The following is a 14598-nucleotide window of genomic DNA, read 5'->3' as shown; positions in this document are numbered from 1 at the left end:
CGGCCGGCTCGAGTGACAGCGCGGGCGGCCACAGGGCTGAGCGCTCCGCACAGCTGCTTCTGTCCAGCGCTGCCCGCACGCCTCCCCGCATCCTCGCCCGGATCCGGCCGCGCAGGCCGGGCCGCCGCTGGCATGACCGACGTCCTGCCTCAGCCCGACTGCAGCCTGAAGGCGGTGTGCGAGCCCCTGCAGCGGTGCTGCCTCGATGGGCTGGAGGAGCCGGGCGGCAAGCGGCCCCCCAACACGGGCGCCCGGCTCTGGGGCTGCTACGCCAGAAGGTGCTAGGGGGGCTGGAGGGACTCGAGGTGGTGGGCTCGAGGGACCGAGGGAGGGCTGGGGGCCGCTGTCTCTGCCTCTGCCTCTCGAGCTCCTGTCTGCTCCGTGGAGTCCTGGGACAGACTGGGGTATGTGTGCGGATCTGCTCTAAGTGGTTTTAACTCGGTGATTAATGCTGGTTGTTACCCCCACCCCAGCCCAGCTGCTTTCTTTGCATCTGTCCCTGCCTCGGGAAAAAGGGGTGCTGTGTCCTATGCAAGTACATTCTGCCTGGCTCCTTTCTGAGTCTATATCTGCAGGAATGTGTACAGACTAGGCAAGGGGCTCCTGGGTCTCAGTGTCCTCGCACAGTGCCCGGACACCCCACCCCCGCATGCAGTGGACGGTACTGGCTGTTTTTCTGCTGAGGGGCATCTCAACACCATCTGCCGTATGAGGTTTCTTTGTGTGGAGTTGTGGCGAGGTAGTGATGCTGCTGAGTCTGGGGGCTGCCTCTTCAGGGACCATCCAGATGACTTCTGGCCCAGTGCCAACTGGGCACCAGGCAACCCAATCAGTGTGCCAGAGGGTTCCTGACCCAGCAGGCAGCTCAGACCAAGCTATGCCAGGGCAGACTGCTGGTCCTGTCTGCAGCCCCAGACCTGAGTTGGGATTAAAATCCAAGATGAAAGCTGACTGTCCTGCAGCTGGGCAGGATGCCTTAGGCTGGCTTTGGGCCCTGGCATTGGGCAACTGAGGAAGAGCCAGCCCCAGTGGCTAGCACACACTATGCACTTGATAACTCTGCAGACCAAATCAACCACCTAAGTAAGATGTTGCATGGTGCCAGCTTTGGCTGGCCAGGACGATGCCCATCCTTCGAGGTAGTGACAAGGGAGGCCTTGGCTAGTCTGTGATGAGGATTTGCAAGCCCTTCTGTAGCTCAGAGGAGGACCTTCTGTATAAGCTCTTACTGCCAACCAGCATAAAACTGGCACCTGCTGAAAGGAGTGATCTTGGGCATGCTGGCTCCTTGTTTAGTTTTATTTCCTACCACTGGGGCATACTTGACCTCCCAGAGGTGACATCAGTTCTGGAAAGTGCTGGGCGGGACAGCAACTTGAGCTGTCCTGCATTGGCCCTTGTGTCACCTGCAGCCTCCCTGGGGACCAGGCTAGCAGAGCTCTGCTGGCCCCAGCTGCTACCAGAGCCCTCTTGTGCTGAGGCAGCATGGAACCATCCCTGCCCTGCAACCCCTCCTCAGCCCCTGTTGAGGCCGGCAGACACCAGCCTGAAGCTCACTATCCATTCCCAAACCTCAAGATTGGCGAGAAACTGACCCAGCAGGTACCTGGCCCGGTGCTACCAAAACAGAGCCCTTCCAGTCTACCTGCCCTTTTCAGGGAGGTATCTGGCAGGTAGGGGACCATTTCTAAACCCTGAAGTCCCAGACTTTCAGTTTTCCTTTTCTTGTGCATTTGTGGCTGGCGAAACACAGCAGCCACTTTAGGAATTCTTCAGTTTGCCTTTGGTGGTGTGTGATGGTGATCTCTGGGCAAGGGTGGCAGACCCACCAGGCGCTGGGCTGCTGAGCTGGTTGGCATCAGTGCAACTGCAGGGTGGCTCTGGCACTTGGATGCTCTGTGTGGTAGGTAATTCAGTGTCCTAGCACGGGCTGTGTGACAAAATATATCAGTGTCATGGACATAAGTGTCTGCACTGTGGGTGACAGAGGGCTATCCACCCTGCTGTACCTGCCTTGCTCCTATAGGTGAGCAGACAGGGTTGTGGAGCCAGGTCCTCTGTCCTCTTTCCTCCTTTCCACAGTCATGCTAACCCTACTAAACCCCGCCCCCCCGCCTTATTTATTTATTTTTCTACCTGCCCTTTTCAGGGAGGTATCTGGCAGGTAGGGGACCATTTCTAAACCCTGAAGTCCCAGACTTTCAGTTTTCCTTTTCTTGTGCATTTGTGGCTGGCGAAACACAGCAGCCACTTTAGGAATTCTTCAGTTTGCCTTTGGTGGTGTGTGATGGTGATCTCTGGGCAAGGGTGGCAGACCCACCAGGCGCTGGGCTGCTGAGCTGGTTGGCATCAGTGCAACTGCAGGGTGGCTCTGGCACTTGGATGCTCTGTGTGGTAGGTAATTCAGTGTCCTAGCACGGGCTGTGTGACAAAATATATCAGTGTCATGGACATAAGTGTCTGCACTGTGGGTGACAGAGGGCTATCCACCCTGCTGTACCTGCCTTGCTCCTATAGGTGAGCAGACAGGGTTGTGGAGCCAGGTCCTCTGTCCTCTTTCCTCCTTTCCACAGTCATGCTAACCCTACTAAACCCCGCCCCCCCGCCTTATTTATTTATTTTTCCCCCCAGTGTAGCAGGCTCACTGCCAGGCTGAGGGGCCAGGATTAGGCAGCAGTTGAGGTGGGGTGGGGGAAGGGTGCCAGGTACTGCCCGGCTCGGCAGGAGGGATTGTCTCATTAACTCCTCATTAACTTTGTCCTAAGGATTTGCTCTTGTGAATGCGGGATACACCTGTGGTCTTCTTGCTCCCATTTAACTAAAGATTCATTAAAGGCTGGGGGTGGGGGAAGGAGACTGACTTATCTGGAGACCAGGTGCTGGGGCTGAAGAATCTATTCAGATGGAAAGGTCCTAGTACGGAAACCAAGCCTTTGAAACAGTGCGGGGACTCTGGTCCCAGGAGTCTGCTGTTGCTGGGGGAGGCAGGGACCACTGGGGCTCTCACCACTGGGGCCCAGTGGGGGAGGAGTTATGGTCGGGTTGTTCTTGTCCCCCAGGAGAGTTCTGGGGCTGAAGCCTCATTCCAGCCCCTGACTTGGCAGTTGGTTTGTTGTGCAAGTGTTTAGCAGAGGAGACACGTGGCATCTGGGTTTGTGGGTTCTGCCAGTGCTCTCAGTGTTTAACCTCGCATTGCTACTTGCCTTTTCCTTTTCTTTGCCTCAAATCACACTCAAGTAGGCCAGGCTCAGTGCCTTGCTCTTCCTCCTGTCCTGCCTGCTTCTAGATTCTTAGGTTGAACTTTGGAGGGGAAGGGGCTGAAGGAGGAATCCCATTCCTAACCCCTGAAGTGTCTACAAGTTTTAACAGGGTCACTCGTGGGAGCCATAGAGAGGCTAAGAGGGTCCAAAGTCAGGCCAGGTCAAAAGCATTTGTCTGGTGGGGAGATTGAGTCAAAGATGCTCCTGACCCAGACCAGGCCAGATACTGGCTGGGGGTGGGGACTCAGGCTGGACTGGCAGGGTCCAGGGTCGTGGAGGAGTGTTGAGGACAGCTTCTGATGGCCTTGTCTCTGCTTTGAGGGGTTGCCACGTGGCTCTGAGAATGCCCCGCTTCCAGAGAGCTTCTCTCAAGAAGCTGGAGGCTAGTATTGCTAAGCCTCAGAGTGAGTCCACCCGTTCTGCGATGTGGTTTGCTCCCCCTGCTTGTAGAGAGGGTCATCGTGTTACCTGAGGAAGGACAGGATAGGTAACCCCCTTGGGCCACTTGTCTGGGGACCTTAGGCTTAGGACAGCCTTAGAAGAGGGTCCCTTTGTCAGCTTGATTGCTACCACAGGAGAGCTCCTAACCCCTGCCAGAGTCTGTTACTTAATCGGACAGTTCTTCCTAACAGCACCAGGTATGCAAACTGTGTGCACATCCCCGGAGGCTGGGTCAGCCATTCCTCAAATCACACTCAAGTAGGCCAGGCTCAGTGCCTTGCTCTTCCTCCTGTCCTGCCTGCTTCTAGATTCTTAGGTTGAACTTTAGAGGAGAAGGGGCTGAAGGAGGAATCCCATTCCTAACCCCTGAAGTGTCTACAAGTTTTAACAGGGTCACTCGTGGGAGCCATTGAGAGGCTAAGAGGGCCCAAAGTCAGGCCAGGTCAAAAGCATTTGTCTGGTGGGGAGATTGAGTCAAAGATGCTCCTGACCCAGACCAGGCCAGATACTGGCTGGGGGTGGGGACTCAGGCTGGACTGGCAGGGTCCAGGGTCGTGGAGGAGTGTTGAGGACAGCTTCTGATGGCCTTGTCTCTGCTTTGAGGGGTTGCCACGTGGCTCTGAGAATGCCCCGCTTCCAGAGAGTTTCTCTCAAGAAGCTGGAGGCTAGTATTGCTAAGCCTCAGAGTGAGTCCACCCGTTCTGCGATGTGGTTTGCTCCCCCTGCTTGTAGAGAGGGTCATCGTGTTACCTGAGGAAGGACAGGATAGGTAACCCCCTTTGGGCCACTTGTCTGGGAACCTTAGGCTTAGGACAGTCTTAGGAAGAGGGTCCATTTGTCAGCTTGATTGCTACCACAGGAGAGCTCCTAACCCCTGCCAGAGTCTGTTACTTAATTGGACAGTTCTTCCTAACAGCACCAGGTATGCAAACTGTGTGCACATCCCCGGAGGCTGGGTCAGCCATTCACTGGCTGTTCCTGCCATTGAGGGTACAAGGGTGCTGTGTACAAGATACAGGTGTGTCTTGGGCTCGTTTACTTTACTTCGTAATTCAGCTCTGGGCATCAAGAGAGATCTCAAAACATTATGCAGTAGAAATCTATCCAGGCCTTGGCTGCCCACTGTTCTGCCCTGCCACCCTCCTCCTCATTTGCCAGAGGGAGGAAACCAGCATCCTGTGTCTTCACCATTCAGACGCCCACCCACACCCCCACAGTGATCCCTCCACTGTAGACAAGAGACTGTAGCACCTCCCCTAGGGCTGGGGAGCCTGCTGCCAGCCCACTTCCTCCTGGGTGTCTGTGGTCCCAGATTGTGGCCAGGCTGGTATGGGGGTTGGAAGCGGGAATAGGGTGACTCCCCTGCATTCCCACAGCCACTATGCTTCCCACAGCACTTCTTTACCCCCCAGAGCAAGAAGGTCTTGCTCCTGGGGGCACATGGGCAGTCTCCTGATTCCACAGAGCAGGAATCCTCAATTCTGAGAATAGGTGGAAGGTTATGCAGCCCCCACCCAGACGCAGCACCACCCACATGCACAAACTGTGCTGTTTCAGAAAGTCACGGACCCCAAGGTAGGAACCCCTCCTCTAAGTGACCTTGGCACCTGAGGAGGTTAAAAGGGCATTGACCTCTCCAGCATCTCTGCAGTCCACAGACAGCCTGGCTGGTCAGCTACACTGGGCTTGGTGCCCCAGCTTTTGGATGGCCTGGACCAGGGAGAGGTGAGCCTGCCACCCGAGGTGGTTCCTGAAAGGCCAAAGCTGCATAAGCCCGGTGTTGGCAGTGAGGCCCCAGGCCCAGAAAGGCTGGCATTTTGGACAGAGCCGAGGAACTTCTGCAGGTGTTGGTTTGGGGGAGTTGCCAGGTGTTGGTCAAGGGGCACTAGTCTGGAAAAACCCAGTCGTCTGCTGATTGGCCTTGCTGGCTGCCCATGTTGTTGGGAGCTGGCCAGCAGGTGCCCCTGTCAAATCATCCTGGGGGCAGGAAGGTATTTGTGTCCTGATAACCTCTTAGCACTTAGGGGAACATACAGCCCCCCGTACATGTGACCTGCCTGCCCAATCCCCAGGAGAAGGCCACCATCAGTCCTGGATTCCGGGGAGTGTTAGATGAAGGCCTGTTGTCCTAGGACTGCAGGATGGGCCCTGGAGAGGTGTAAAGTGGCCATGGAAGCTGCTCTTGGGCTTCTTCTGCAGAGAGGCTGGGAGGACCCTGGGATCCACACAGAGATTCCCCAGTCCTGCTTAGAATGAGAGGCAGTGGATCTTGCTCCTGAGCCAGAAGCTGGAACATCCCTGTCCTGGACAGTGACCCCAAATGTGCTGGTGCCTCAGACGGGCACAGCCAGAGCAGCACTATCCACTGGATCCCCCATCAGATGCCGGATGCCTCATCTGTGCTCGGGGGGCCTCCTCCTCAGGGCACCCCAGCCCTCAGGCTCGTGTGGCACAGGGTGCCAGAGAAGGAAGGCACCAGGCTGGTAAGAGTTAAGAGGCTTCATTTTTCTAGTCCTGGATCTATGGTTTTAATTTGCTGTGTGACCTTGGGCAGATCTCTTCCCCTCTCTGGTTCTCTGGCATCAGTACAATGAATGAGCCAAACAGGATGATCTCCTAGAATCCAGTTCATGTGATGATATTGGCCGAGTCTCAGAAATCCTATTCCTAAGCCTTAAACCCTCAGCATGCTGGGAGAGGCTGGGTGGGAGAGGTCACAGGGCTGCCCCTGGGCCAAGGCCAGCTATCTACTGAGCACAGGAGAAGAGAGGCAAGCAGGAGTGCGGGCTTTCTGACCCCTGTCCTGAGGGAGCCCTGGTGCCAGGGCATTGCCGGCTCCATTCCTCACACCCCAGCACGTCCATCTGGTCAGGAATGTGGATGGGCACCTTCCTGCGCTGGGCACACAGCCAGGAGTGGGGAGAGGTATGCAGGGCAGGCAAGGCCCTGCCTCCTCGTACTTTCTGTCTCTAGGAGGAGACAGTCACTAAATATGATCATTTCAGGTCAAATGACTGCTATGAAGAAGGTGAAATTGGGTAATTGATTAGAGACTAAGGAGGAGGGAAAGGCCTGCTAGAGGAGGTCATTTTTTTTTTTTTTTTCCTTTTTTGTCTTTTTTACTGACCGGTAACGGGATCGCAACCCTCAGTGTCGCGCCTGTACCGGGGACTGGCAATGGGATCGCAACCCTTGGTGTTGCGCCCGCCCCACGCTCAGCCAGTGAGCGGGAACCGGTCTCCACATGGGATCCGAACCCTCGGCGGGAGCGCCGCCGCACTCCCAAGCGGCGCACTCTCCAGTGCGCCACTGGGCCGGCCCGAGGAGGTCATTTTTTAGCTAAGATGCAGATGACAAGAAGGATTCAGCCTTGAAAGATCTGGGGACTGTGCATTCCAGGCAAAGGTACCAGCAGGGTAAAAACTCTGAGGCAGGTGTGTTCAGAGGCGGACAGGCTGCGTGGGGAGTGCAGGGGATGACACTGGATAAGGGGCGGCAGCCAGATCACGAAGGGCCTTGCAGGCCACGACAGGGAGGTTGACCTTTAATCTATGTGCACAAGAGTTTAAACACAGTTTCAGTGATGATGATAGGTTTTGAGCTCGTACTGAATACCGGGGTTGTTCTCAGCCCTTGATGTAGGTTAGGTGATGACCTGCAAGGTATGCGCTATAATCATTCACACCGCTTACATATGTGGAAACTGAGGCTCACACCGAGATGAGGTCACATGAGTGGCTAAGCACAGGCCGTGCCACCTGCTTTACGTGGCCTCCAGGGAGGAGGCCCAGAGCCCCCTCAAGCCTTGTGGCTGTTCCTCAGTTGTCCACTTGTCTGGGTGGGTCGGGGCTGCATGCCCTGACTGGGGGCTTCTGGAGGCACAGGGTCCCACCCATCAGCCTTGTGTGTGGTACCCAACCAAGCGTCATAGACATGGGCGCCCCAGTTGCTTTTGATGGTGCCTGGTGAAGGCGAGACGCAGAGCGGGTGTACGGCTTGTGGGGAGTTCACTCAGAGCCGGCCCGGGCGGTGGAATTGCTGGTGCCCTCACTTTCACTCACGGCAGGCTCTGTGCCCAGAAAGTGCTCCTGGCCTGGGCAAGAGGATGAAGTCACTTTCACAGGACTTTTATCATTCTTACCAAACCACTCCAAGCCCACGGGGTTGCTGAGGGCTGCCTCTATATTGCTTCGACTCTGACCAGTTCCTTTTTTCATGAGTGACACACTGCCCTTGCCCTTGCTAGCCTGGTGCCCCCAACGTGGCCCTGGGCTTGGACAAGGCCAACTTCCTGGCTGTTAGTTTGCAGCCTAGTTCTGGGGTGAACTCTCCAGGCGGCCTGGGGCAGGGAAGGAGGTGGCGGGTGGGCAGCTGTGGGGGAGATGTGCTGACCTTGGGGGCCTCTGGAAGCAGCCCAGGTTTGAGTTTTGTCCACTTCTTCTCAAGGTCAGCCATGCCAAGTCCGAGAGCTAAAAGTGTGGTGGGCACGGGGTAGGCTGAGCCACTGGAATGAGAGCGCTGGGGAGGGCAGGTTGCAGTGGGTGCTAAGAGGCTGACCTGGCTTCAATAAAAGCCTCATTCAGAGCTGCAGAGCCCCTTCCATATGTGGACCTGAGAGACTTCAAGTTCTTGGGTGAGGGAAGGACAGCTGATGGGGTTCCCTGCCCCAGGCTGGTGAGAGACGGAGAGGAAGGCTTAGGACTCTCAGTGGGGGTCCCTGAGGACATTCCTGAAACCCAGCTCTGGAGGACACTGCCCACCCTTGGAGCCTCAAGTCCTCTCGCCCTCCTGCAAGACCGCTTTGGTGCTTCCTGTCCTAGAACTGAGGCCTCTTGGTCCAGAAAGGTGAGGTGGCCTCTCCCAACCACCTGCAGGGTTCCCAGCAGAGGCTCGGGATTCTGTTGCGGGAGACCCAGTGCTCTCCTGGACATTAACCCAAAGGTCAGCCACTTCCCTTTGGGAGAGGTCTGAATGTGTAGCCACGATTCAGTGGCTAAATGCAAAGACAAGGAGAAAACAGTTGAGCTGCTGTCAGTGGCAGTGTTGTGGCCCAGACGTTCATAACTTTCTTCAGGATGTTTTATGACCTGTTCCTGTCTCCTGTCTGTGCCCCCCTTGAGGGAGCCCCACTGCACGTATCTTACCTGGGGTGGAAGGAGGTACCCTTGGTGGGCCTCCCCAGTCTGACCCTATGAAAGCCCCATCTGTCTCCCTCCTTCAGATGATGTGATGTCCCCCAGGTACCTGCTCCCCTGGGCCCATGGGTGGCACTTGTTTGCTGGGACTAGAGGGTGAGCAGTCAGGTGTTCCTGACTGTCCACTGACATCCAGGGCTGGCTCCTCCACCCTGAGCACTAATCTAATGAGGAAATAGTGGAGTCCACGTTTCCCAGGGGTTATAAATAGCCACAGCGGTTTAGGCAGCATCATTTCTCTGGAAAATGTCCCATGTCGCTCTCCACTCCCCACCCTCCCTTCTCTGCATTTAAATGACATCCTGAAATAGATTTGGTTTCTGAAGGCTGCTGGCCTCCTGGGAGAAAGCAGCATTGTTAGGGTGACAAGGGGCTGGGCAGACCTTCCTGAGTGGGGACCAGGAAGATGGCAGGACCATCACCTGCAGCAAGGACCAGGAAGATGGCAGGGGTGGGGATTCACAGCAAAACAAGAAAGTGGCACCTTACCCAGGCCTGGCCTCAGAATGGCTGGAGCGTGTGACAGCAGCAAGTGCACCTGGCAGGCTGCAGAGGGGCAGGAGCTTAGTGTAGCAGGAGGACAGAGAGGATCTGAAGATCCTGTGGCCTGGGGTATCCAGCAAGGTTTTCTGGAATAGGCAGGGCTAGACCTGGGTCTTAGCATAAGGAGTTGCTTTTTCTTGCTATTTGGCAGCTGGAACAGAAGCGACAAGAAGGGAGGGAACAGAAAGACTGTATGGGAGGTGGCCTGCCAGCACCCAGGACAGCCTGCTCAGCCAGACCACACTCCAGGAGGCCTGATGTCTTTCTGGGTAAATAACGGTAACAGCAGCTGCTGTTGTTGCTGAGATGTGCAGGTGCCAGGTTAGGTATTTTGCACGTTATCTTGCAGCTTTAGCAGAGAGGGTGAGTCAGGGAGACTGGATTTCATACCCCAGGTCTCACTTCCTAGTTGTATGGCCCTGGGCAAGTTCCTCATACTCTTTAAGCCTCAATGTTCTCATCTGTAAAATGGGAACAGCTGTGAAGGCTTAAACCTCACAGGTTTGTTAAAATAATTAACTGAGATGCTGTATGTAAAGAACTTATCATAGTGTCAGACTTATAGGACGTGCTCAAAATATGCCAGTTGCTGTTACATCTTCCATAACAACCAGATGAGGTAGGTACGGACACCCCCATGAAGAAGGAGGTTTAACGAGGTTAAATCCTTGCCCAAATTCACACAATTGGATGGAAGACCCAGATCAGCCTGACTCCAGTCCCTGCGCTGTCCCCACGCAGGCTGTGTCCAGATGCTGCAACAAGGACTCAGGGAGGAATCACTGGCTCAGTCCTTAGCAGCAGCCAGGGGGTGCCAGGTCATGGGAGCCTTGGGGAGGGGAGAGGCTTTAGGTAAATTCAGTCAGGTACAGGGGCATGGAATTGGCCTGAGTCTTATGCTGAGAGATCTGCCTTCAAAAGGGTGGTCACTTCAGAATGTGTCACCAAAAGTTAAGATCTCTCTACCTGGTAAGGCCACTACTGGACAGAGCTGGGGACAGTTCTAGGACCTGTGTCTGAGACCCAGTGGTGGGGATGGGATGTAGGAACTGCAAGTGGCAGCCCGTGCTGTAGGTCCAAGGAGGGTTTGGGACACAAAGATGTTTACAGGGGAGGAGGTTTCAGGAAAGTGAGGCCAAAGTTGGGGCTTCCTTTGGGACGCAGGAGTAGCTGTGGCCTCAAGCCTTCAGAGATAGGGAGCCTGGGCAGAAGCCAGGCTGGTGACCACCTCAAGCTTCCCTGTGTTTGAGGAGGTACTGGGGACAGTGGTTCTCCCCAAGGGGTGTTTGGTTTTCTCAACACCACTCTGTCCAATTCCATCCCTCCTCTGGGCAGGAACTGACTGCTGAAGCTGGGTTTGGGCCACAGCTGGCCCGAACGCAGGGCCCCAAGTGAGCCTAGTGCAGACCCCAGATCTAGGTTTCCTCCTGCAGTGGCTGTTGGAGGAGCAGCATGCAAACTATGGCACACATACCCCTGGTGGTGGGTGTGCAGAGCCTTTCCCAGGGCTATGTGGGCAGGGACAATTTTAAGGAAATCAGCTTACAGAGCCTCAACTACCACAGGTGTTATTTCCAAAAAGCGATCTGCCTGAAAGGCCCGAGGCTCACTGCGGGGGCTTGGCCCAGGGCTCCCAGACCTCCTGGGTGGTGAACAGAGGGGCCTTAGAATGTTGGTGTAGGTGTTGAGAAAGTAAAAGATTCAAATACCTGGTTACAAAGTCTTTCCACAGTCAGGTGCTATCCAGTTCTTTGCCTTCCACAAGACTGATGGAGGGCCTCATTGTCAGCTGAGAAATCATTTAAAATACTGTTTGATAATAGGTAAATATGCAATTTAAGGCAAATAATATGGAAAAAGTTTAAAGAATTGCATAAAATTGCTATAATAAAACTCTTCTTAGCCCCATCTACTTGTTTACGTGGACAAAATGTTTCGTCATTTACATCTTTTAAAACAAAACTAAAAAAATTATGAACAGAATTGGTGCTAACCTCCATTCCACTCTAGCAAAAAATAAATAATATTCACATAGATATGTCAACTAAAGCAGGAAAAATGTCCCCCTCATTCTCATTACGAGACACAGTTCCACCAAAATTTTTGATAGTGTACTACTAATCATGGTAATTACCAATCCAGAATTTGTTTTGAATATTCGTAAACTTGTCGTCTTAGGAAATTTTTCATTTCAATTTATAGATATTTTTGTGAAAGCAAAATATAATGGGGTGATTAATAAAAGACTTGAAAATATGAAAATATAAGTTAGGACAAACTTCTTTAGGAGAAATGGAATAGAAACCTACATCCGAGGAGAAAAAGCAGGATTTCTGCAAGGGAAAGAAGAGTTTGTTGATATATTTTTAAAATGGACGATGGTGGGTATCAAATCACTATGATATTTAGGTTTCAATGAATACATTTAAAAGACTGATGTAACAGTTTTATTTTAAGATGGCAATATTTACATTATTTTGGAAATTATATTCTTTGCAGATATTTAAACTTGTCAGGGAAATGTTCAGATGTTAACATAAAAATGTACCAGGGAGTGCATAGTTTCAATTTTTGAGGGGAGGGAGTAGCTGACAGGACAGGTAAGGGGATGCAATCAGAATTATTTTGTGGGGCCTTATTTTGAAGGCCACCAAGTTAAAGAAACAGAGTCCTTAATAGTCCCTTGTGAGGGATGCTCCCCACCCTCCCCTGGCATCCGCACCCTGGTGGGGCTGAGTCTGGGGACCTGAGTCTGGGGACCTCCCCTATACAGAGTGTTTGTTTATTTGGGAGTCAACTGCTTAACCCAACTTATTGCACTGAATCCTCACCCCAAGCCTGTAAGGCAGGTCTGTTACTGGCTGCCATGTATAGTTGAAAAAACGGAGGCTCAGCGAGGTTAAAATTGGACAAGGTCCCATTCCGGAAGCAGCAGAGGTGGGATTCAAACTCAGGCAGCCTGATTCCCGAGAATGAGAATGGAAACCTCAGTTTCTGGATCTGTGAAATGGGGTGGCAATACCTATCTTGCAGGGTGGTGGTCAGGAGTAAATGAGGTGTGGTGGGCAAAAGTGCCTAACAGAATGTGCCACCCCTTCATAGGGTGGGGGTCCTCCACTAGCCAGGGTCACCCTGCAGGGTAGATTTGGAGATAAGCATCAGGTGCCCCCCACCTTTAGTTCTGCCCTCCTGACCACATAGCTGTCTGGTGAGCAGTTACCGACCAGCAGCAGGGACAGCTCTGGCCTGTCTCTGGGCTGCCACCTCTCCCTCACATGCGTTCTCTCTCTCTTTTTCTCTGCAGTTGGACCCACAAACTGTAGAGACCAAGAACTGGCACACGAATGGTGTGAACCTAGGGAGCCAGGGAATGTCTGCCAGCAGGTGGGCAGCCCTGCGCTCTGCTTTCCTCAGTGTCCTGTGCTGCCTCTACCTCTCCTAGCCCAGTCCCCCCCTCCTCTGCCCACACCCTTCCCACGCCATCATGGGGGTGTTCAGGGAGGCTTGGGTGTGGAGGTAGCTTCTGTTTGCAGGCCTGGGGAGGGGGACCCCATGTTCTAGGGGGCGTTCCTCAGGCACTCATGCCCTGGGGCCCTTGTGCCTGCCTCACCCCCACCCCTCCCAACCAGATCAAGGCGGAATTCTCCATGAAGTTCACCAGCCGAGATATGAACCTGAAGAGGACCCCGTCCAAAAAGCAGACCGGCATGTTTGGTGTGAAGATCAGCATGGTGACTAAGTAGGTGCTGCCTCCGGTGTCCAGTGCTAGCACCCGTACCTGGGTCCCCGCTGGCCCCTGCTCCCAGCACTCTCTGCCCGCTCCCAGCACCTCATCAGTCACCCCAGGTTCAATAGTCACAAATGGCCAGTGTGCAGGCCAGAAGTGGCCCACTGAGCTGTGTTCTCTGCTCACACAATGCTTTGGAAATAAGCCAGCATTTAAACATTGGAAGGTTTCATGTGAAAGTCCCAGATTGTCCACTTCTTGTAATACATGGGAAGATTTCACAGCTGGGAGCCCACATGGTGGCTCGACAGCAACAGGCTGGAATCCAAGGAGTGGCTGCCCCTCGGGAAAGGACATGTGTCCTTCAGCTTATCACCATCCCTCTGTCCCCTATGTCCCCAGGACCTGGCCCACCTCCCTCATGCAGGTTACCCGCTGGGCCCCCCACAGGCATTTGAAGCTGAGGGAACAGTCTTTCCCGCATCTTTAGGCTTATCTCCCAGGTCTTTCTCCTGCCTGTGTCCCTGCTGTCCCTCAGCAGGCAGCCTTGGGTGGGCTGGGGTGGCTAGCCTCTTTCTCAGCCCTTTCCCTGCCCTCACGCCTGATCCCAGAGGTCAGAGCTCTCCACAGCCTAGGCGTGTGGGGGTGAGGTGGCCACAGTGGGGCCACCATTGGAGGCCTCCCTCCACCCCACCCTCCCCTCACCCCCCTTACCCCCAGGCAGAGTGCTCCAAGGTGCCCTACATCACCCGGCAGTGTATGGAAGAGGTGGAGAGGAGGGGCATCGAGGAGGTCGGCATCTACCGGGTATCAGGGGTGGCCACGGACATCCAGGCGCTGAAGGCTGTCTTTGATGCCAGTGAGTCTGGGAGGCCCAGCCTGGGCAGGAGGGGTGTCTGGGTGGGCTCATGGGGCAGGAGAGAGTTCAGTGGATCCAGGAGGCCTTCTCCCTGGAGAGGCCTGGGCTCACCCATGGCAGAAGAGCCTTGGTCTGTGACCTGCAGTCCACCGTGGCATGGGGTGGACCATTCTGAGTCCCCATGGCTAGCGCCTTTTCTGCATTTTCTCATGCAATCCCCCACCCCTCTAAGCCCTTATATATTGCTACAGATAAGAAGACTGAAGAAGCTCAGAGAGGACAAGCCACTTGTCCAGGATTACCCAGCTTATAGGTTTTGAGCCTGGACTTAAACTCAGATCCTCTGACTCCAGAGTTTGTGTTCCTGGCTTTCTTGCTACCTCCTGGGTGCTTAGTGGGCTCTAGAGAAATCAAAGAGCTTTGAACCTAGGCTTGCTGGCTCTTGCCTCCCTCTGCTTTCTCCAGAGCCTCGGGTGCCCTTTGGAGCACATCTTCCTCTGTATAAACTCCTCAGTGGTAGGGCCTGATCTTTCTGGTTCCTTCTTACCCCATCCTGCTGGTTCAGGCTGCAGC

General features: G+C 54.3%; 1 protein-coding gene across 1 annotated transcript in view; it reads left to right on the top strand.

The window, feature by feature from the left end:
* The window catches only part of LOC103604597 (active breakpoint cluster region-related protein-like), a 45877-nt gene extending 31325 nt beyond the window's left edge, over window positions 1–14552 (top strand). Inside the window, 4 exon segments of the mRNA XM_008589168.1 lie at window positions 12744–12788; window positions 13069–13182; window positions 13887–14025; window positions 14491–14552. Of these exon segments, the coding sequence (XP_008587390.1) occupies window positions 12744–12788; window positions 13069–13182; window positions 13887–14025; window positions 14491–14552 (360 nt within the window).
* Window positions 14553–14598: the final 46 nt, after the last annotated feature.

The sequence above is a fragment of the Galeopterus variegatus genome, unplaced genomic scaffold, assembly GCF_000696425.1.
Source record: "Galeopterus variegatus unplaced genomic scaffold, G_variegatus-3.0.2 Scaffold5269, whole genome shotgun sequence".
Classification (NCBI taxonomy): Eukaryota; Metazoa; Chordata; class Mammalia; order Dermoptera; family Cynocephalidae; genus Galeopterus; species Galeopterus variegatus.
Note: the sequence above shows the minus strand (reverse complement) of the source record. Positions and strands in the feature narration are given on the sequence as shown.